General features: G+C 46.1%; 2 protein-coding genes across 2 annotated transcripts in view; both read left to right on the forward strand.

The window, feature by feature from the left end:
• Positions 1–15,512, forward strand: part of LOC142198607 (L-gulonolactone oxidase-like) — a 93,035-nt gene extending 77,523 nt beyond the window's left edge. Inside the window, exons 9-12 of the mRNA XM_075269635.1 lie at positions 9,479–9,628; positions 12,008–12,172; positions 13,827–13,917; positions 15,382–15,512. Coding sequence (XP_075125736.1) covers positions 9,479–9,628; positions 12,008–12,172; positions 13,827–13,917; positions 15,382–15,510 — 535 coding nt within the window. The 3' untranslated portion in view covers positions 15,511–15,512. The remainder of the gene's footprint in view (positions 1–9,478; positions 9,629–12,007; positions 12,173–13,826; positions 13,918–15,381) is intronic.
• A 5,120-nt stretch (positions 15,513–20,632) lies between these two features.
• SCARA5 (scavenger receptor class A member 5) overlaps positions 20,633–23,907 on the forward strand; it is a 256,237-nt gene continuing 252,962 nt past the window's right edge. The window contains exon 1 of the mRNA XM_075269325.1: positions 20,633–20,790. The gene's annotated coding sequence lies outside the window, so the exon portion shown is untranslated. The remainder of the gene's footprint in view (positions 20,791–23,907) is intronic.

Below are 23,907 nucleotides of genomic sequence, written 5' to 3' on the forward strand. Positions count from 1 at the left end.
GATAGATAGATAGATAGATAGATAGATAGATACAGTAGATAGATTCTATATTATGACATATACTTACCGGTATATAAATTATATAGAGATTTTATATATTTTACAATTGATTATTTTTCCCTAAATTTCAGTGTCTTTCCCATAATCCATTCCCCGCGCTTCTCTGCATATCCGGAACATATATCTTTCTAGAAGGTGTGCGTTACGTGTCGGTTACCGCTCAGCGTCTCCAGCCATGCGGCTCGCATTGTACAGTAAATGATGGCTTCATCCATAACTGCGGATCATTAATGTCACCCCGGCTCCCGCTATGATGTAGGAGGACCAGACGTATCTTCTAGATATAATGTCACAGTGATTCAGGAGAAGCGTTCTCTGTTGTGGTGGAATCAGATCTGCTCCGACAGACACTGTCACCACCAGGAGAGTTGTATCTACCTGAGATTGATGGCGACATATATTACTGTGTCCATGGTTAAAGTGCTGACATTAATATTACTCCGCCTCATCCAGCGATATTAGAATCTGGACCGTAAGATTAATCTGGCATCTGATTATCTAGAAATCCCACCCATTCCAAGATAAGGGATTAGAGGGATTATCCTTTCTTGCTTTCATTCAGTAACAGCGCCACCCCTATATGTAGGCTGTGTCAGGAATTGCGAGTCAGGCACATTCATGTCAGAGGAGGAGGATTGCATTGTTAGATACGACATGTGGAGAAGCTTGGTGGCAACAGCCAGGTTCTTCTTATTCTGGTCAACCTTGTTGAGAATACCATTGGTCAGGAACATGGGACTAGGACCGAGTCTAAGGAACAAGACAAGTGGAGCAACTGTATATAGGTGATGGAGTCTTTATAAGGAAGAGCCTTGATGGTACGATCCACCCTATGATGCAATCTGTGCGAGGCTCCATCATTAGGTGGGACCTTTCCAACTTGGGCCTTCTACAGTAACCATTGAAAAGTAGAAAAAGTTCTTAAAGAGGGTTCCTCGCAATGAAGACTTGAGTTTCTGTCCATGCACAAAGACACTTTTCAGGTCAAGGATGGCTCTTCTTTAGGCTACGTTTTTGAAATTTAGGGTATGTGGTGGCCTGAGCCTGAAGAAGGGTGTCTTATCATCTGACACAATTTGTTTTCCATGGACACATTGCACATGGTCCTACTGATCTTCTGGACATGTTGTGTCCATGGTTGATCTTTCTTGATACGTCATGGAGTTTTGATGGACTCCAAGTTGGAAAGTTGATGGAGCAACCAGACCAGAAATGGACACTTGATGGAGCAATTGGATAGAAAACTTAATCTTGTCCTGTTGACTTTATGGACATGTTGTGTCCATGGTTAATCTTTGATATGTGATGGAGTCTTGGTGGACTACAAGTGGGAAGATGATGAAGAAACCTCAACAGAGATAGAACGTTGATGTAGCAGTTGACACTAGACTTGGTTCCATTTTGAAGAGTCTTGATGGACTGCAAGTTGTATCGTTGAAGGAGCAACCAGACCAGATGGAGCAACATATCAGTTAGACAATAGACTTGGAAGATTTTATGGACATGCTGTGTCCATGGTCAGGCTTTGATGAAATATAATGAAACTTGAAGGAACTACTGGACCAAAAATGGAATCTTGATGGAGCAGCATGATCTGTGATGGAGAAGTAGATTTTGATTGAAGAAGTAAATCTGTCCTGATGATGTTATGGACATGATCTGTCCAGGGTCGTTCTTTGATATGTAATGGAGACTCGATAGACTGCAAGTAGATGGAGCAACCAGACCGAAGGTGGAAACTTGATGGAGCAACATGATCTGTGATGGAGCAGTTAGACAATAGACTTAGAAGACCTAAGATGGTTCTATTGATTTTACGGATGTGTTGTGTCCATGGTTCCTCTTTCAAGATACATAACGGAATCTTGATGGACTGCAAGTTGGAAAGTTGATGGCGTGACCAGACCAGAGATGGAAACTTGATGGAACAACGTAACCTCAATAGACTTGGCTATAAGACATGAGCTGGTCATACATTGTAGATATATGACAGGGGGCGCTCCTTTGTAGACAGCTATTCCTTCTGTCTATATACTTGGTCAAGCACACGTGTGTTCACGATGGAGAAGGAAGGACGCCTGGCCCATCTTTCCTCTGATGGCTGCCATTGATGGAGAGTCACGATACCACCATGCGTGTTAGATGGTCGGCCAGTCCTGGCTTGGTTGACATTCATCTACTATGTATGGTCACCTTCATACATGACTGTTTAACCCTTTCGACCTGAATTACTTTGACTCTCCAGGTGAACCAAAAACTTTTTGAGACCGAGTGTTCCTCAACGTCTTCTAGAAGTAAGCTGTCACGTACGGTGTTGGTTACAGGACAATAACATCTCTGTAGGTCCGATCTCCTGTAGGTAACGGCATCCTTCTCCATTTCCCATCGACATGAAAACCCTTCAAGGCTCTCGTTTTCTTTTCATGATAAATTTTGCAAATAAATCATTTCACGCCCTACTTCTTGTAGAGGTTAACGCGTTTCCGTCACCAGTACATCTCATTACATCTGAAGGTAGTTTCCCGGGATTCTGGAGGCGTTGGGTGACTCTGGAGTCATTGTTCCTACCGCCTGAGGAGCGTCGCTTCTTTAGTTCTGTGCCCGGGTGGCTCCGACGCGTTTTACCCCCCACCTCGAATCGCTTTTTGTATTTTGGAAGGAAAGTTTTTGTATCAAAGCGGCTAAAAAGCAATAAGAGCGGGGGAGAGAGTTTGGGCTAGAAACCTCTGCAGACGGAGGCGCACCATGGGCGCTGAGACTTGAAAGGAGCGCGCCGCCTTTAATCGACAGACTGAACCTTTAATGACTTTTCAAAAGAACTTTGTGAGATCCGTATTAATCATAATTCTCAGCGAGTGCGACGTTGCAGCGGCGGCGCAAGGTGGAGGCCTTGTTATCTTGTGTGTTAGCTGTCGGACCCGCTCGTCTTCTGTGTCCGTAAAAGTCAACAAAGGGGTTAATCGTTCCTGTCTGGATATTTCCTGCAGGTCATACAAGCAGCGACTGCCCCCTAGTGGTGGACTGTGGAAATGGCATCACTTATTTTGCGGAGAAAGATGTGGAAACGAGCGGCTGCGATATCCGGATATTAGTGTATTAGTATTAGGACTTACATTGAGAACAAGGGGGGTGAATCCTGCTCATGGGGGTTGAGAGGGGATCATTGAGGGGGACAAAACAAAACTAGATTAGACATACATACATTTCGATTATGGAACATGGGGCATAAAAGGGTCTAAAGGTTTTGCAATGGGGCCCATATTGTATTATAGAATTTAGATTTTTTTAAAAATTTTTCCATGTCACTATCTATATTCTTTAAAAAATATATATCCCGCAATTTTCACTCTCACCACTAAACCTAGTAACATACCTCCTAATCGTCCCGGATTGTATACTACTATTACTACTCCTCCTCCCTCTGACACCCGCTATACTACTCTTATTACTACTACTACTCCCATCAGCACTATCGCATTTTGTGTCTACTTTGAACAATCATTAATTCATAGTGTGCTGCTGCCATCTAGTGTTCATTTCCTATAATGTCCTACCATTAAATTCAAGGGATATTAAGGTTGTTGCGGCTGTTACGCTCCCCTACAAAAAATAGAAAGACGATGATTTATTCATTTTTTTATATTTTTATGTCACTATAGACTCTAGAGTAAATATAGATCCCAAAAAATAGAAACCCCCAGACTACACCTCCTAAATATATACAAACCCCAAGACCACACCTGCATATTGTAATGTTTTGCCAGCGTGGACGGGGGAAGGGATTGTGATATCGCCGCAGGAGTACCGCCAGGTGCTAAACACTTCGGGTCAGACCAAGAGTGGTCAGGTACAGGGCCAGGGCAGGGTGGGCAGGTATGGTAGTGAGGAACAAGCTGAAGGGCAGGGTGGGCTGGTATGGTAGTCAGGAACAAGCTGGGGTCAGCAGCCGGTAGACTGTAGGATTTATAGGTCAGCAGTCAGGAACACAGAAGAGTCAGTAAGGAAGAGGAACACCATGCAGCGAGACTCTAGCAAGCTAGGAACCTTTGCTCAGGCAGGACGTGGCTAGTGAAAATTACTTTTAAACACTTAGGATCATGGGAATAGACTATGGAAGGATTGCAGGTGTATGTGCTAACCCTATAGATAGTAGGAGGAGGTGTACATGCCTATGGGCAGATCCAATAGCAGCATCGGCCTGGTTGCACATTGAGGTTACAGGGCCCCTCCCCTTCTGTTCCCTATTCTCTGGTCAAGGAACCCATATAGGTCTCACAATGTACATTTTTCCCTATCAGTATGTCTTTTGGATTATGGGAGGAAACCCACGCAAACATGGTGAGAACATACAAACTCCTTGCAGATGTTGTTCCTGGCGGGATTCGAATCCAGGACTTCAGCGCTGCAAGGCTGTAGTGCTAACCACTGAGCCACCGTGTTGCCCCTGTCAAGGAACTTTTGAGGAGGTGCAAAGCTTTAATGAGTTTTGCAAGTTTCTTTTGGACCAAAGCCCTACTAATCGCCAAAATGAAGAATTCTCCTCCCAACTGTGTTGCAAACTATGATGTATTGCAGACTGTGATCCTTGACCTCGTGCACATCTCCAGCTCAAAAGAAACTGACATGGCGATAGAAGAATGGAGAACAAATTGAAGACTTGAGATTTGAGCTGAGAAACGTGGAAAGAGTTAGAGATCTGGAAAGTCAGAGGTCAAGGAAGCCCAACCTTATCTCCAGGGGAGGACTGGGGAGGAGATCTTTATTGTGTGTCCTCATATCTATTCATACGAGAAGTAGCCTGGATAATATTGGTCTTGGCATGTGGAGAAGATTGGTGAAATTGGCAGCAGGAACCCCTGAAGAGGCAGCTATTGGGAGAGGAACCCAAAGAGAACCAAAAATAGATGATGAAGAATGAAAAAGAAGAATGGAATGGAATGAAGGAGGAAGAAGATTCTCCCAGTCATGATACTGAGCCAAAACCAAATGCTGAAGACAATTCTCCAGAACCTGGACTTTTGGCTAAGGAGTAGAGTTTAGAGAAGAAACCACAGGTGATGATCTTCTCATTTGGTGTTCTTCTGGAACAGAACCATACTGGCTCCATAGAGGACATATAGAGGTGCCTCCAAAGAGGATCGCTTGGTGACCTAAGAAGACGTTCTTAACCGAAGAAGTCCAGGTCTTGGTGCAAATCCCAAGGAAAGTTGGGGATGAACTGCCTATAGAAAGTGTCAAAGTCAAGGAATCTCTATAGAACCTTCAGTCCCTGAAGGTGATGCCAAGCGAGAAGAGCAGTGGGTTCCTCTGGGTCCATCCGCAGTCCCTCGTCGGAGATAATGTAGCCAAGATTTTTCAAAAACACATTTCTCCAACTGAGCGTAAAATTTTTCTTGTAGCCCTAGAAGAACTTGTTGAGCGTTCTTCCTGTGGGACAATGTCTGAAGAGTAAATTAAGATGTCATCGAAGTAGAAGACCATGCAGATGTACGGTGCGTCACAGAAGATGTCATTTACAAATTCCTAAAAACAGCAGGAGCTTTGGTTAAGTCGAAGGCCATGACCGCATTTTCATCATGGCCATCCCGGAGGTGTTGAAGGCTGTTTCCATCCATCACCCTTGTGAATGTGGAGCAAATTATAGGCGCTTGACAAATCCAGCTTGGAGAAGATGTCCGCTCCATGGATTCTGAAATTAGAGGCAGATGCAATTTGTTCTTCATGGGTATTTTGTGTAATCCGTGATCGTCTATACCAAGAAAAAGGGAGCCATCGTTTTTCTAGTCAAGGAAGAAGCCAAGTAGACGTCTGAATGAAAACCCTCATGAGGTTCTTCTTCTGGTAATTTGACATAGTTTGCTTTTCATGTGGGGATAAGCCTGTCCACAAGGAGGTAGAAAATTCTGTTGGGAGGTCATAAGGTTGATGGGGTAGTCTTCCTTTTTACTGAAGACATCGGAGGAATCTTCACCACCTAGGGAGGTCTCTTCTACCAACCCAAGGCATTGGAATTTCCCAACTTTTGTCAGCAATTGTGGACATAACGGGACTTGTACAAATCCTGATCAGAGAACTTCACCCATTCATCCCAGTTGGAGAAAACTAGGGTGTCCACCTAGGAGACATCTTCTCGTGAGCTGACTCTCAAGATCATTCCCAGAACCACAGGTCTATTGGAGTGGCAAAAAATATCAGATCGCCAGGGTGGTAGGGAGACATCCAGGATGTAGCAACCAAGGCTTCAATATTCCATGCCAGTTCTGGAGCAAGGGTGGGAAACTGTGTATCGAGTTGTGGTTCCCATGGGCAGGAACCTGGTAGAACCCTGGTTATGTAGACACCTCACCTCAGAGCTTCTCCAGACTGCGGGGGAATAATAATGGCTACCTTAGCCCAATTGGTAGGGAACTGGTGAACGCTCAAATCAAAATGTCCTCCATCACCAATGAAGTATATAAAAAAGAGCTGCCTAGGGTATTGGATGGACCAAGGTCTGCACAGCAGCAGGTGCTGAAGGAGACCGGACATCCGGCCAGGTAGACATAGTATTAATAAAGTGGGTTATGTTGGTGGTCACGCTCCTTGTACAGTTCTTACATCCAAGGCTTGGGGTTGCCAGCAGGAGCCATGACCTGAGCAAACTGTAATAATCAGTGGGTGAGGACCCACTTTGTCACATGACTTTGGGCCACTCCTGAGGACATTGTCTAAGTAGCCTTAGTTTCACCATTTAACCCATGCACAGGGATCTGGATTTCGCTAGGTTGCTAATTCTTGGAATGGTCTTCAGGTGGCCATTGACCAAGAAACAGCAGTGCAAAGCACCAGGGGTCAGGCAGGGAATGCTCAGCTATAGGTCTATGTCCGGGCTGGCAGTGGAGTTGTGGCATTGGGTTACACACAACAATCAATCAAGAAACAGGAACAGCTAGACTAGGAACCTTTACTCAGACATGGTGTGGCTCATCAAGGGATGTGTGTACATGAGGAGTAACAACATTTCTGACCATTACACGACTTGTATTTTGCATTTCTTAGCCGTTTACCCTCTGTCTCTGAGTTTCAGTTTTCCATGAGCTGGTGGGTAGAGACTTGCTGGGTGTCTCCCATAGGCCGCACATAAAGAAAACAGGAGATTCTGCGTCCTGTACATTGAAGAGAAATACCGACCATTGTAGATGTGAATAAAGTCCTTGGGGTTAGATAGAAAACTGTGTACTAGCAGCAGCAGAGGCCTAAAATAAGGTTCCTGAGTCCCAATACAAAATCTTTATAAGGTCCTCCAAGTATCATGTGTCATTTATAGTGTTGATCTCCTCGCATTGTCAATAGACACCATATGAGCCCCCCGGGCATCTGGGCCCTGGATGACTGCACCCTCTGCACCCCCTCAAGTTATACTTCTCGCAGCAGTCACGTCGCTCTTACTCTGCCACCTTTCCCCCTCCATTTTTATGGAAGTCTATAAGCCTCAGAGTATTCGGATACTTCATTTAGCTCGGTTTGTCAAGACGGATTCTGACCAAAATGCAAAATGACTGACCAAGTCATAGAGGTGAAAACTAATAGAGTAGTAGGGAGAGCATACCACCCAACTTTTGAAGAACCGAAAGAGGGACAAAATGTGCAGCGCGCGTAGTGTGCCGAGGGCAAATTTAGCCCTGCCCACTTTTTTGTTGACTCCGCCCATTCTCATTAATTTTTCATGTGCCCGCACACAGTATAATCCTCTTACAGTCACCCGTAAATTATATGTTCCCCCTCTATCTCTCCCCCAGTTTCATATACACCCTTCATCTGCCCCCAGTTTCATGTCCCCTCCATCTCTGCCCCCAGATTCATGTCCCCTCTATCTCTGCCACCAGATTCATGTCCCCTCCATCTCTGCCCCCAGATTCATGTCCCCATCTCTGCCCCCAGATTCATGTCCCTCCATCTCTGCCCCCAGATTCATGTCCCCTCCATCTCTGCCCCCAGTTTCATGTCCCCTCCATCTCTTCCCCCAGATTCATGTCCCCTCCATCTCTGCCCCCAGATTCATGTCCCCCCATCTCTGCCCCCAGAATCATGTCCCCTCCATTTCTGCCCCCAGTTTCATGTCCCCCATCTCTGCCCCCAGATTCATGTCCCCTCCATCTCTGCCCCCAGATTCATGTCCCCTCCATCTCTGCCCCCAGATTCATGTCCCTCCATTTCTCCCCCAGATTCATGTCCCCCCATCTCTTCCCCCAGATTCATGTCCCCCCATCTCTGCCCCCAGATTCATGTCCCCCCATCTCTGCCCCCAGATTCATGTCCCCCCATCTCTTCCCCCAGATTCATGTCCCCCCATCTCTTCCCCCAGATTCATGTCCCCCCATCTCTGCCCCCAGATTCATGTCCCCCATCTCTGCCCCCAGATTCATGTCCCTCCATCTCTGCCCCCAGATTCATGTCCCTCCATCTCTGCCCCCAGATTCATGTCCTCTCCATCTCTGCCCCCAGATTCATGTCCTCTCCATCTCTGCCCCCAGATTCATGTCCCTCTATCTCTGCCCCCAGATTCATGTCCCCTCATCTCTGCCCCCAGTGTCATGCCGTCCTCTCCATCTCTGCCCCCAGTGTCATACCGTCCTCTCCATCTCTGCCCCCAGTGTTATGCCATCATCTCCTTCATCTGCCCCCAGTTTCACGTTCCACATTACACTTACCTTCTCCTTCGTTCCCCCGCTGCTCTCTGCGCGCCTCTCTCTCTCTCACTGGTGCACAGTTGTAGACGCGATGTGACGTCATCACATCGCGTCTACAAGCCAGTAGCCGGCGGCAGCGGCGAAGGAAGGAGCTGACCTGTGTCAGCTCCTTGCTTCAGCCACGTATGTGTTCAACTCAGATCTGTGTCCTCTGGACGCAGATCTGAGTTGAAATCGGGACATACTTCCTCCAACCGGGACCGCGGGACATGTCACCGGAATCGGAAATCGGGACGGTTGGGAGGTATGGGAGAGTGTTCACCTGAGATGGAGTTCCCCTTTAAATCTTATGTCATAGCCAGTGTCTAACACCCCGCCAAGTGTTCCTGTTAGCTGAGCGTTCCGATCCGTGCCCCGGGAGAGGACGGCGCTGAGTCCGACCCCCCAGGACGGATGAATATTTGTACATGTCAGAAAAATCAGCGCAAGTTTGTCGGAATCTCTCAGACGTTTCCATGTAGTATTGGCCTGGGGACGGTAACATCTGCTGCACCAGATGACCACTAAATCTGACGGCCGCCCATGGGGAGAGATTAGTGGGAATGTCACGTCCCATTTACATAATTCTTCAACTCTTCTCGACGTGAACATATGAAATCGGTCAATCGGCGAATAGTCCGGAGTCCGACCGTGAATCACAAGGAGAGACGCGACTCGCTGTAACCTCTTCTATTGTTCTCTGTTGTCAGCACCTTTATTCCACGACTGGTCCCGCTGATAAATCGATTTTTCTTCTGGTTGCTGTTCGCGGGGGGAAGCGATCGCGTCAACGTCAGCCACAAAGTCTTCAACTTCGACTGTCTGTTTAAGCAGCACGTGCAGGACTGGGCCATTCCCATGTGAGTAAAAAAATTATAGAAAATGTTGCAGAAATTTTTTGTTTTTGATTAATTTTTTTTCTATTCAAATCTAGCTCTGCTTTAAAATTCTATTGGTTAGACAACATCTCCACTCTGCTGTCAGACATGTGACCACCCGATACCTTCACTATAGCCATGTCACCTAAGATCCCACAATGCATTGCTCTCTTGTAACAGAATTCTGAGTAGGGTTGAGCCGATCTTAAGATTTCAGGATCGATTTTAAAATCCGATTTCATTTTCCAGCCGATCGTGATTTTTTTTTATTGGATTTTTCCTGATCCCGATCCCTCAACCCTAATTGTATATTATATACACAGTAGGGTTGAGCCAATCTTGAGATTTCAAAATCCAATTTTCGATCCTTTTCCAGCCGATCCCGATCATGAAATTTGCCCAATCGCCGATCGGGATCCGATCTTTCCCGATCGCTCAACCCTAATAATAATATATACTTGAAGGGGGTTGAGCCGATCTTGAGATTTCAAGATCGATTTTAAAATCCGATTTCCGATCATTTTCCAGCCGATGACGATCGTGAAATTTGCTCGATCGCCGATCGGGATCCGATCTTTCCCGATCACTTAACCCTAATTGTATATATTCAGTAGGGTTGAGCCGATCTTGAGATTTCAAAATCCAATTTTCAGTCATATTCCAGTCGATCCCGATTATGAAATTTGTACGATCGCCAATCTGGATCCGATCTTTCCCGATCCCGATCACTCAACCCTAATAACAATATATATATATATATATATATATATATATATATATATATATATATATGAATGGGGTTGAGCCGATCTTGAGATTTCAAGATCAATTTTAAAATCCAATTTTCCATCATTTTTCCAGCCGATCCCGAATATGAAATTTGCTCGATTGCCGATCGGGATCCGATCTTTCCCAATCCTAATCGCTCAACCCTATTAATAGTATATACATGAATGGGGTTGAGCCGATCTTGAGATTTCAGGATCGATTTTCAAATCCGATTTCCGATCATTTTCCAGCCGATCCCAATCATGAAATTTGCTCGATTGCCGATCGGGATCCGATCTTTCCCAATCCTAATCGCTCAACCCTATTAATAGTATATACATGCATGGGGTTGAGCCGATCTTGAGATTTCACGATCGATTTTAAAATCCGATTTCCGATCATTCTCCAGCCGATCCCAATCATGATCGTGAAATTTGCTCGATCGCCGATTGGATCTTTCCCGATCCTGATCACTCAACCCTAATTGTATATTATATATACAGTGAGGTTGAGCCGATCTTGAGATTTCAAAATCCGATTTTCGATCATTTTCCAGTCGATCCCGATCGTGAAATTTGCTCGATCGCCGATCGGGATCCGATCTTTCCCGATCGCTCAACCCTATTAATTATAATTAATAATTAATATATATTATAATATATACATGAATGGGGTTGAGCCGATCTTGAGAATTCAAGATCGATTTTAAAATTCGATTTTTGATCATTTTCCAGCCGATCCCGATCATGAAATTTGCTCGATCGCCGATCAGAATCCGATCTCTCCCGATCGCTCAACCCTAATTCTCAGTAGAAAACAACTTAAAATTACAAAAAATTTTTAAAAATGGTGATTTTTTTTTTTTTTTTTTTTAAATGTTTCGACTTTACCCCTCTGTCCCCAGTGTTGTGTATTCATGATCATGGGGGCAGAGCAGTAAAGGGTGCCGGGGCAGTAGCTATGGTATTACTACTTCTGACTGTTTTATGGGGCAACAACAACAACAAAAATTAAAGGAAAAAGTTTTTTAATTAAATACATTTTATAACCCATAAGGTCTGTTTATTCTAAATACACATCAGTCATTATAACCCAAAATATAGATTAATGGGGTTGTCCAAGATTCAATAAATATGATTATTTTCTTCCAAAAACAGCGCCACCACTGCCCATAGGTTGTGTCCAGTATTGCAACTAAACGCCATTCAAGTACAACGCAGTACCACGTATGACCCATAGTCAGGTGTCGAGCTGTTTGTGGAAGAGAGCAGACATATTTTTGAAACCTGGGACAGGGTGTTCGGAGAAATATTTTTGGTCGGGGGGTACTGCTCTCGAGTACCGAAGCCCTACGCCACCAGTGATATCACATATCTTAGGGTATTAACCCCTAGAGCTCTATAGACCAGCTTGCTTAGCTACGATGTGGTTGGGCACTGCTATGGGAAGTATGTGGCCGTATTAGTACAGTATCGGCACCAGAAATGTGCTCATATCAGTTGTCGGTTCCCCTCCCCCACTCTTCTAGACGGCTGATATTGGCTAGACCATGTTCCCTCATACCTTTAATAATCGAAGAACCGCTTTTTCTAGAGAAAAGACTAAAGACGCCTTAATGCAGCTGAAATCCTGGCTGGAGAAGAATCCGCAGGTGGTGGCCCATTTCCCGGTTGAAGTTCGGTTTGCCAAGGGGGACGACATCTTACTGAGCCCGTGTTACCAGCGAGACAGCTGCTACATGAACATCATCATGTACAGGTAAGATGACATCATAGAACATCTCAATAACTGAACTGCTGCCTTCATGTTTGATATTTGGCGCCACCTACAGGATAGGCAATGCATAGCAGCTAGAGATGTTTTTGAGGTGCAAGTGTCTGAATATGTGGGGGTAAAGGTGAGATCCAAGTCAAATACAACCCCAGGACAGTGGGCATGCCGCCTTGGGGTAATAGTAAGGCCGCAGACAGAAATGGAGATATTACAAGATGCTCCCCAGGACGGGTACCCAATGTTATATGTGCGGACCAATCTGCACCATATTTGGCAGATAGAAAAATCAGACACCTCCGAAGGTTTTAGACTGGGTTCCTTGTTCCTACCATTCCTAACACATTCACAAAAGCAAATACAGCACCACTGACCTCTACAGCAAGGTCCTTCCTCCATAAGACACCACATGACTCATATTAGTCAATACGAGCTTACAGGTCCTTCACACTTAATAGCCATACACCTTTACCAGCTGATTACACCACTCACTATTGTTCTCTATTATCACCCATTATCAAAGAACTGCACTCATGTGACCTGCGTTAGCCAATAGAAGCTAGCAGGCCCTTCATTCTTAATAGCCTCACTGACATACACCATTAATAGAGGATTGCGCCACTCACTATTGTTCTCTGTTATCATCCTTTATGAGAGAACAGCACTCGCATGACCCGTGTTAGCTAACAGAAGCTTGCAGGTCCTTCATTCTTAATAGCATCACTGACATACACCATTAATAGAGGATTGCACCACTCACTATTGTTCTCTGTTATCATCCATCATGAGAGAACAGCACTCACGTGACCCGTGTTAGCCAACAGAAGCTTGCAGGTCCTTCATTCTTAATAGCCTCACTGACATACACCATTAATAGAGGATTGCACCACTCACTATTGTTCTCTGTTATCATCCATTATGACAGAACAGCACTCGCATGATCCGTGTTAGCCAACAGAAGCTCGCAGGTCCTTCATTCTTAATAGCCTCACTGACATACACCATTAATAGAGGATTACACCACTCACTATTGTTCTCTGTTATCATCCATTATGAGAGAACAGCACTTACATGACCCCTGTTAGCCAACAGAAGCTCACAGGTCATTCTTAATAGCCTTACTGACGATATTATCAGAGAATTGCAGCTCTCCCTCATCATTGTTCTCTGTTATCACTCACATAACCTGTATACACTCGCTCACTGTTGTTCTCTGTTATCAGTCATTATCAGAGGATTGTCAGGTTATCACACTACGGAATTGTAATACTGCCACAGACATGACCAGTAGTATATCGGCCTTCATCCAGGTAATTTCACGAGTCCTTTATATGTGTGACAGAGAGTTTTTGGTTTTGGGTGGAGTTTCCCTTTAAGAGCCGTTGTCAGGCCGCCTGTGGGGTTTTGGTCAGTGCAGTTCTCTGTATTGCAGATAGTTTTTCTCCGTCTGAGGATCTAAAGTACGAGACTAACTGAGGATCAATCATTTCCAGGAATATTTTTTTGAGCATCTGGTGGATTTTGGGACAAATGTATAAAATCTGTGAATATGTAATAAACAGATTTGCTTTGTAGTCCGGGCTTTGGCTATTTTTGGATTTATTATATTACTGTAATTCATTAAGTGTATTCTTCCCTCTAGGCCATATGGGAAAGACGTCCCTCACCAGGATTACTGGTTGGAATATGAGAAGATCATGAAGCGAGTTGGAGGACGACCCCACTGGGCTAAGGTATGGCCCAAACATGAAAGCCTTCAGTGGCGTAAATATAGTCTTGTGGGCCCTGGTGCAAAGCTACAGCAAATTCTTGATAGTGACGGTTACAGGGCCCCACACAGTATAATATGCTCCACAGTGTCCCGCACAAAGCATTATATGCTCTGCAGTGGCCTCCACACAACATTATATGCTCCACAGTGGCCCCCACAATATAATATGCTTCTTAGTGACCCAACACAGTATAATATGCTCCACAGTGCCCCGCACAAAGCATTATATGCACTGCAGTGGCCCCCACACAGCATTATATGCTCCATAGTGGCCCCCACACAGCATTATATGCTCCATAGTGGCCCCCACACAGCATTATATGCTCCATAGTGGCCCCCCACACAGCATTATATGCTCCATAGTGGCCCCCACACAGCATTATATGCTCCATAGTGGCCCCCACACAGCATTATATGCTCCATAGTGGCCCCCACACAGCATTATATGCTCCATAGTGGCCCCCACACAGCATTATATGCTCCATAGTGGCCCCCACACAGCATTATATGCTCCATAGTGGCCCCCACACAGCATTATATGCTCCATAGTGGCTCCCACACAGTATTATATGCACTGCAGTGGCCCCCACTTAGCATTATATGCTCCATAGTGGCCCCCACACAGCATTATATGCTCCACAGTGGCCCCCCACAATATAATATGCTTCTTAGTGACCCCACACAGTATAATATGCTCCACAGTGCCCCCCCACACAGTATTATATACTCCCCACCCAGTATCATATGATCCACAGTGGACCCCACCCAGTATTATATGCTCCCCTCCATTTCGGTACTATTATTATACTCTGGGGTTTCCTCAGACCCCAGAGTATAATAATCGGAGGCCCAGGGAAGGTGATTAAAAATAATAAAAACTTACTTTGTCCCACCTTTCCTGGACATCCTCACTCTGTCCTGCTGTCTTCAGCACCTTCGGCCCTCTTCAGATGTCATTATGCCGCCGCCCCCCCCCTAATCACAGGCCTCGGTCACATGACGGAAGAGTGCCGAAGAGGATGCTGAGCCCAGGAGAGGTGAGTATAAGTATTTATTGTTTTAAGTCACCTGCCCTGGGCTGCCATCTTGCGAAGGTACCTGGCGATATGCCACTGCCCCTTTCCAATACCAGTATGTATAGCGGTTGGGGAACCAGACTTTACCCAACCGCTATCATAGCGGTCCAGGACCCCGGTCATCTCCAGCTGGCCCAGGGCCCCATACCCCACCATGCCCGGTCGCACCCCCTCTGACCACAATCGTTACGTCACTGAATGCTTCATAGCAAATACAATACACCCTAGACACCCATATTCAACCCCAAAATTTTTTATAAACTTTACTCTCTTTTTGTATTCTCATTTTCGGCAGCCTTTGTACGTCATCCAGTAGTCAATATGACCCATTACTCTGCATTTGTTCCTAGGCCCATACATGCACTCGGAAGGATTTTGAGAAGATGTATCCAGCATTCGGCAAATTCAAAAACATCAGGGAGAAGCTCGACCCAACGGGAATGTTCCTCAATGCATATCTCGAAAAGGTTTTCTACTGAGGAGGACATGGGGTCAATAAAACGTCTTCAAGTCAACTCCTATAGTTTTGTTTTTAGTGCAAGTTCTTTAACTACAGGTTACAAAAAAATTGGACTGTTTTTGAGCGTTGGAGGTTCCTCTCGGATATACCCAAAGAGATCCAGCCCAGTACGATTTTGGCACCACCTCATACTTCACCGCCCATGATATTCACCTTGTAGGAGGTGGAGGAGGAGGCGCTAAGGAACCGAGCCATGGGTGACCATCCGATCCCTCACTGCAAATGGAATTTTTTTGTTTTTTTTCGAAACTACAAAGGTCTATCAGTTCATAGATGGTTGGTAGCCAGACTGTACATGAGATTAATATTTATGGGTTCTTTTATCCTTGTAAGCAAAACTGTGCGAATCACCCGAATAATAAATGTGGAAAAGAAAATCTGTTTTATGAGATTTTTATAGTTTAAAAATGTTACCCCAGCGCTGCAGATAGATAGGTTAGTGTCACCAGAACCAGCATATCACCCCAGCCCTGCAGATAGATAGGTTACTGTCACCAGACCCAGCATATCACCCCAGTCCTGCAGATAGATAGGTTATAGTCACCAGAACCAGCATATCACCCCAGCCCTGCCGATAGATAGGTTACTGTCACCATATGCCGCATATCACCCTAGCCCTGCAGATAGATAGGTTAGTATCACCAGACCCAGTATATCACCCCAGCCCTGCAGATAGATAGGTTAGTGTCACCAGACCCAGCATATCACCCCAGCCCTGCAGATAGATAGGTTAGTGTCACCAGAACCAGCATATCACCCCAGCCCTGCAGATAGATAGGTTAGTGTCACCAGAACCAGTATATCACCCCAGCCCTCCAGATAGATAGGTTACTGTCACCAGAACCACAGAACCAGCATATCACCCCAGCCCTGCAGATAGATAGGTTACTGTCACCAGACCCAGCATATCACCCCAGCCCTGCAGATAGATAGGTTACTGTCACCAGAACCAGCATATCACCCCAGTCCTGCAGATAGATAGGTTAGTGTCACCAGAACCAGCATATCACCCCAGCCCTGCAGATAGATAGGTTACTGTCACCAGAACCAGCATATCACCCCAGTCCTGCAGATAGATAGGTTAGTGTCACCAGAACCAGCATATCACCCCAGTCCTGCAGATAGATAGGTTACTGTCACCAGAACCAGCATATCACCCCAGTCCTGCAGATAGATAGGTTAGTGTCACCAGAACCAGCATATCACCCCAGTCCTGCAGATAGATAGGTTACTGTCACCAGAACCAGCATATCACCCCAGTCCTGCAGATAGATAGGTTACTGTCACCAGAACCAGCATATCACCCCAGTCCTGCAGATAGATAGGTTACTGTCACCAGACCCAGCATATCACCCCAGTCCTGCAGATAGATAGGTTACTACGCTGCTCAGTTCAGTTCCTCAGTTGCTGAAGTAAAGTGTTATCCCGTTTCACTGCACATATATCTGCCTAAGTCGTTCCTGCTTTACCAGCATGGCCCTTCTGAACAACAACACATCGGCTCAGAGAGGAGAGGTCCCCTCTGCAAGAGCTCGGGGTCAAACTACTACCACCACCATCCAGTGGTGCTGTAGGACCCCCCTCAGGGGTTTCAGACCCAGGAGCGGGGCTGGGGTGCGTGGTTGAGTGTGCTTGATCTAGCAGGTGGCACAACATTCGCCACTACTACTCCCATCCTCCGGTCTCCTCCATCTGGGTTGCAGTACTGATCATATATTTATGTCTTATCCTAAGGAAAAATATAAGCCCTGAAAATCCTTTTAACCACCATAAAAAAAAAGGTAAATTAAAATGATCAAAGAATTGTAGAATCGAAAAAATATATAATGTACAATTAAAAACAGAACACGGAGCCACATCACAGGCCGACAGGAAAATGACACAAATTATTCTACAAATATTTCAATAGACGAAAAAAATTTGAAAAACAAACATTTTACCATATATATATAAAAAAGGAAAGTCTCATTTGTCACTGAAGAAGTCACAAAAATAATTTCAATAATCTGATTGAAAAAAATTATAGCCTTCAAAAACTGCATCTATCAAAAATCTTCACAAAGTTTCTGGTCATGAAGTGGGGTGTAAGGCTCAGACTCATTTGTTTAGGCCAAGGCTCCATGTTGCAGAAACTCAGCTTTTTCTGTTGCAGATTTTGCTGCAGTTTTTGCAGCCCCTCTCCTCTTCCCTTCTGCAAGCGCTTGCGCAGTCTGGAGGAGGTGCCTGTGACACATGCGCAGTAGAGATGGCTCTCCATGTACAGGCCTCATAGGTACTACCGGTCCGCAGGGGCGGATCCAGAGCCAGGCGAGCCGGGCAACCGCCCGGGGCCCCGCGCCCAGCAGGGCCCAGCGGCGTGGCCCGGACTTAACAAAAGGGTCCCGGTCGGCATGTCCCAATTTCCTACGGACGCCGATGAGCTGTCACAGCTCAGCTCCTGCTTTAACGCTGAGCTCCGGCATTTGTAGCCGCGATGTGATGAAGTCACATCGCGCCTACAATATGTGTATGATGGAGAGAGCGGAGAGATCTGCGGGGGAGCGAGGAAAGGTGAGTGTGTTTTTTTTGTGTGTGTGTTAAACATTTAGGTGGAAAATAATGTAGGGGGCCCATGAAACTGGGTGCAGATGAAGGGGGAGAGAACAGTATGACGCTGGGGCAGATGAACGGAGGGAGAACGGCATGACACTGGGGCAGATGAGGGGGGGAGAAGGGCATGACACTGGGGCAGATGGAGGGGGGAGAACAGCATGACACTGGGGCAGATGGAGGGGGGGAGAACAGCATGACACTGGGGCAGATGAAGGGGGGGAAAACGGCATGACACTGGGGCAAATGAAGGGGAAGAGAACAGCATGACACTGGGGCAGATGGAGGGGGGAGAACGGCATGACACTGAGGCAGATGTAGGGGGGAGAATGGCATGACACTGGGGCAAATGAAGGGGGGAGAGAACGGCATGACACTGGGGCAAATGAAGGGGGGGAGAACGGCATGATACTGAGGCAGATGAAGGGGGGAGAGAATGGCATGACACTGGGGCAGATGAAGGGGGGAGAACGGCATGACACTGGGGCAGATGAAGGGGGGAGAACGGCATGACACTGGTGCAGATGAAGGGGGAGAGAACAGTATGACGCTGGGCAGATGAACAGAGGGAGAACGGCATGACACTGGGTCTGGGGCAGATGAACAGAGGGAGAACGGCATGACACTGGGGCAGATGAAGGGGGGAGAATGGCATGACATTGGGGCAGATGAAGAGGGGAGGAGAACGGCATGACACTGGGGCAGATGAAGGGGGGAGAACGGCATGACACTGGGGCAGATGAAGGAGGGAGAATGGCATGACACTGGGGCAGATGAAGGGGGGAGAACGGCATGACACTGGGGCAGATGGAGGGGGGAGAACAGCATGACACTGGGGCAGATGGAGGGGGGGGAGAACGGCATGACACTGGGGCAGATGAAGGGGGGAGAACGGTATGACACTGGGGCAGATGAAGGGGGAGAACGGCATGATACTGGGGCAGATGAAGGGGGGGAGAATGACATGACACTGGGGCAGAGACGGGGGGGGACATGAAACTGTGGGCAGATAAAGGGGGAGAACGGCATGAAACTTGGGACAGAGATAGAGGGGGGACATGAAGCTAGGGGTAGATGAAGGGTGTATATGAAAATGGGGGAGAGATGGAGGGGGACATATAATTTACAGGTGACTGTAGGAGGATTATACTGTGTGGAATCACATGAAAAATGAATGAGAGTGGGCGGAGTCAACATAAAAGCGGCGGGGCCTAATTTGCACGTTTTATTCCCTCTTTCTAGTTTTCAACAGTTGGGAGGTACAATTTAGAAGTGCAAGACCCCCTGGTAAGTAGAGCCCCGCCAAAGTCAATTGCCCAGGGCCCTGCAAACCCTGGATCCGCCACTGCCGGTCCGTGCATGGCTAGGAGAGAGGAAGAGAGACGTCTCCAGCCTGGGCACAGTGAAAACGGGGAGCTGTCTCAGAAAGGAAGACAGATAAGTATGATGTTGTGGGGGCTGAGTTAGTTAGTTGGGAAGGGCTAGTAGTGGGCGGGATAGCTTAGCTAGGGAGACAGGGATGGGGGAGCAGTCAGAGGGCGGTAGTGTGGAAGCTATACCATGCAAACAAATGCAGAGGATTCCCAGAGACACCCAGAAATGACTCAAAACACTGCTAAAGGTATATGGGTGCATTTATTAACCCATTAATAGCCCTAAAAGAGCTTTTTTTAAAAAAAATATTTTTTGTCCAGAAAGCCCCTTTAAAGAGAGTTTGTTCCCAGATCCCAACATATCACCCCAGTCCCGCAGATAGATAGGTTAGGATCACTGGACTCATACGCTGTTTTCTCCTTGTGAATCGCTGTCTCCGTTGCCGAGATATCGCTGTTTTCATTGATATGCAAATGAGCTCTTTAAAATGGCGGCCTCCTTGTCGTTCCAAATTATTGACAAAAAGAGCAATATCTCAGCAATGGAGGCCCCGATTCACAAGGGGAAAACAGCGTGTGATTCAGGTGACCCTCACCTATCTATCTGCAGGCTAGGTTGATATGTTGGGGTCTGGTGACACACTCCCTTTAAGTCTGTAAACAGCAGCAGACACATCCCTTTAAGTATGTAAACAGCAGCAGACATCTCAATGTTTAGGACTCTTCTATGTTCTTATTTCATGAAATTGAACCTGAAACCTGTGAATAGACTAAGTCCATTTAAAAACTTCTCCAAATGTTCTTTCGATGTGAATTTTTTTTTTTTTTGAGTCCAGTGTCCTTGCTGTTCTCCAAACCCTCCACTAGAGGGCAGTGTCACCCCAGCCAGATCGGACAGATCCGCATGAACTTTACTATGAAGTTGAACCTACGAAATTTGGATCTGCACATTTTAAGGACTCATCAATACAACCTATTTTTATTTTTTTCTAATTTTTTTTTAAGAAAAGGGGTTGGTTTCATTGTGCGATTTGTCAAATAAGAAATAACCCCCCCTATTTTTTTTTTTTTTTTTACCCTTCTGCAAAACAAGGTGACCGCAAAACCCAACTTCTTACAAATTCTAGCAGTCAGAAAGTTTGTCAGAAGAGGTGTGGAGGAGATTGCACCAAATCCTGGACACTACGGACACCGGCCCCCGGACTGCAGCCTTGGACCCCCTCTAAGGACTATATAGAGTACTGAGCAGGGACCTGGGGTCACATCCAGATTTGCAGGTGAGCTTTGCATGTGATGGAGCAGATCCAGAGACTAACCTATAAGTGCATGCTCTATAGGGGATCTATATGTGACATGTATACTGTATATGGGATGATCTCACCGATGCAGGACCTGCAGCAGCCAGTGCACTGTAATAGGACCTGTCATTAAGTGCAACAGGTGCCGGCTTCAGAGCTGCGCTCCTTACAAGTCACTGCTTCCAAGGGGAGTTAAAGGGCATGTCCAGTTTTTATATAATGATATATATAATGATCAATTGTACACCATTTTCAAAATCTCTGCTTGCTGTCAGTGAATAGGAACATTCCTGTATACAGCCAGAGGTTGAAGACCTGGACAAACAAGAACGTTTCCATTCACTGACAGCAAGCAGAGATCATAAAGATAGTGAAAAAACTGTCAGAAAGCTTTATGATGCGATGATAGTTAACTTATAGAGTGTGAGAACATGCCTTTAAGGGGGATATACTTAATATTGCAGCAGAATTTATTAGGTAGTGTCTTATCTATCACTGCCATAGTATCATGTTATTATGTAGGGAATTAGTATTAAAGAGATCTCATCCTGGCATGTCAGTGAATAGCACCATGAAATCCAAGGACATTAATCTGGAACTTTGAGATGCTGACACTTGGGGTACAGGATAATGACAGGCTGATACTTGGGGTACAGGATAATGACAGGCTGATACTTGGGGTACAGGATAATGACAGGCTGATACTTGGGGTACAGGATAATGACAGGCTGATACTTGGGGTACAGGATAATGACAGGCTGATACTTGGGGTACAGGATAATGACAGGCTGATACTTGGGGTACAGGATAATGACAGGCTGATACTTGGGGTACAGGATAATGACAGGCTGATACTTGGGGTACAGGATAATGACAGATTGACACTTGGGGTACAGGATAATGACAGGCTGACACTTGGGGTACAGAATAATGACAGGCTGACACTTGGGGTACAGGATAATGACAGGCTGATACTTGGGGTACAGGATAATGACAGGCTGATACTTGGGGTACAGGATAATGACTTGCTGATACTTGGGGTGCAGGATAATGACACGCTGACACTTGGGGTACAGGATAATGACAGGCTGATACTTGGGGTACAGGATAATGACAGGCTGATACTTGAAGTACAGGATAATGACAGGCTGATACTTGGGGTACAGGATAATGACAGGCTGATACTTGGGGTATAGGATAATGACAGATTGACACTTGGGGTACAGGATAATGACAGGCTGATACTTGGGGTATAGGATAATGACAGATTGACACTTGGGGTACAGGATAATGACAGGCTGATACTTGGGGTACAGGATAATGACAGGCTGATACTTGGGGTATAGGATAATGACAGATTGACACTTGGGGTACAGGATAATGACAGGCTGACACTTGGGGTACAGGATAATGACAGGCTGATACTTGGGGTACAGGATAATGACAGGTTGACACTTGGGGTACAGGATAATGACAGGTTGACACTTGGGGTACAGGATAATGACAGGCTGATACTTGGGGTACAGGATAATGACAGGCTGATACTTGGGGTACAGGATAATGACAGGCTGACACTTGGGGTACAGGATAATGACAGGCTGATACTTGGGGTACAGGATAATGACAGGCTGATACTTGGGGTACAGGATAATGACAGGCTGATACTTGGGGTACAGGATAATGACAGGCTGACACTTGGGGTACAGGATAATGGCAGGCTGATACTTGGGGTACAGGATAATGACAGGCTGATAATTGGGGTACAGGATAATGACAGGCTGATACTTGGGGTACAGGATAATGACAGGCTGATACTTGGGGTACAGGATAATGACAGGCTGATACTTGGGGTACAGGATAATGACAGACTGACACTTGGGGTACAGGATAATGACAGGCTGATACTTGGGGTACAGGATAATGACAGGCTGACACTTGGGGTACAGGGTAATGACAGGCTGACACTTGGGGTACAGGATAATGACAGGCTGACACTTGGGGTACAGGATAATGACAGGCTGACACTTGGGGTACAGGATAATGACAGGCTGACACTTGGGGTACAGGATAATGACTTGCTGATACTTGGGGTACAGGATAATGACTTGCTGATACTTGGGGTACAGGATAATGACAGGCTGACACTTGGGGTACAGGATAATGACAGGCTGATACTTGGGGTACAGGATAGTGACACTGATACTTGGGGTACAGGATAATGACAGGCTGATACTTGGGGTACAGGGTAATGACAGGCTGATACTTGGGGTACAGGATAGTGACACTGATACTTGGGGTACAGGATAATGACAGGCTGATACTTGGGGTACAGGATAATGACAGGCTGATACTTGGGGTACAGGATAATGACAGGCTGATACTTGGGGTACAGGATAATGACAGGCTGATACTTGGGGTACAGGATAATGACAGGCTGACACTTGGGGTACAGGATAATGACAAGATGATACTTGGGGTACAGGATAATGACAGGCTGACACTTGGGGTACAGGATAATGACAGGCTGATACTTGGGGTACAGGATAATGACAGGCTGACACTTGGGGTACAGGATAATGACAGGCTGACACTTGGGGTACAGGATAATGACAGGCTGATACTTGGGGTACAGGATAGTGACACTGACACTTGGGGTACAGGATAATGACAAGCTGATACTTGGGGTACAGGATAATGACACGCTGACACTTGGGGTACAGGATAATGACAGGCTGACACTTGGGGTACAGGATAATGACAGGCTGATACTCGGGGTACAGGATAATGACAGGCTGATACTTGGGGTACAGGATAATGACAGGCTGATACTTGGGGTACAGGATAGTGACACTGATACTTGGGGTACAGGATAATGAAAGGGTGACACTTGGGGTACAGGGTAATGACAGGCTGATACTTGGGGTACAGGATAGTGACACTGATACTTGGGGTACAGGATAATGACAGGCTGATACTTGGGGTACAGGATAATGACAGGCTGACACTTGGGGTACAGGATAATGACAGGCTGATACTTGGGGTACAGGATAATGACAGGCTGATACTTGGGGTACAGGATAATGACAGGCTGACACT

Source organism: Leptodactylus fuscus, chromosome 3 (assembly GCF_031893055.1).
Source record: "Leptodactylus fuscus isolate aLepFus1 chromosome 3, aLepFus1.hap2, whole genome shotgun sequence".
Classification (NCBI taxonomy): Eukaryota; Metazoa; Chordata; class Amphibia; order Anura; family Leptodactylidae; genus Leptodactylus; species Leptodactylus fuscus.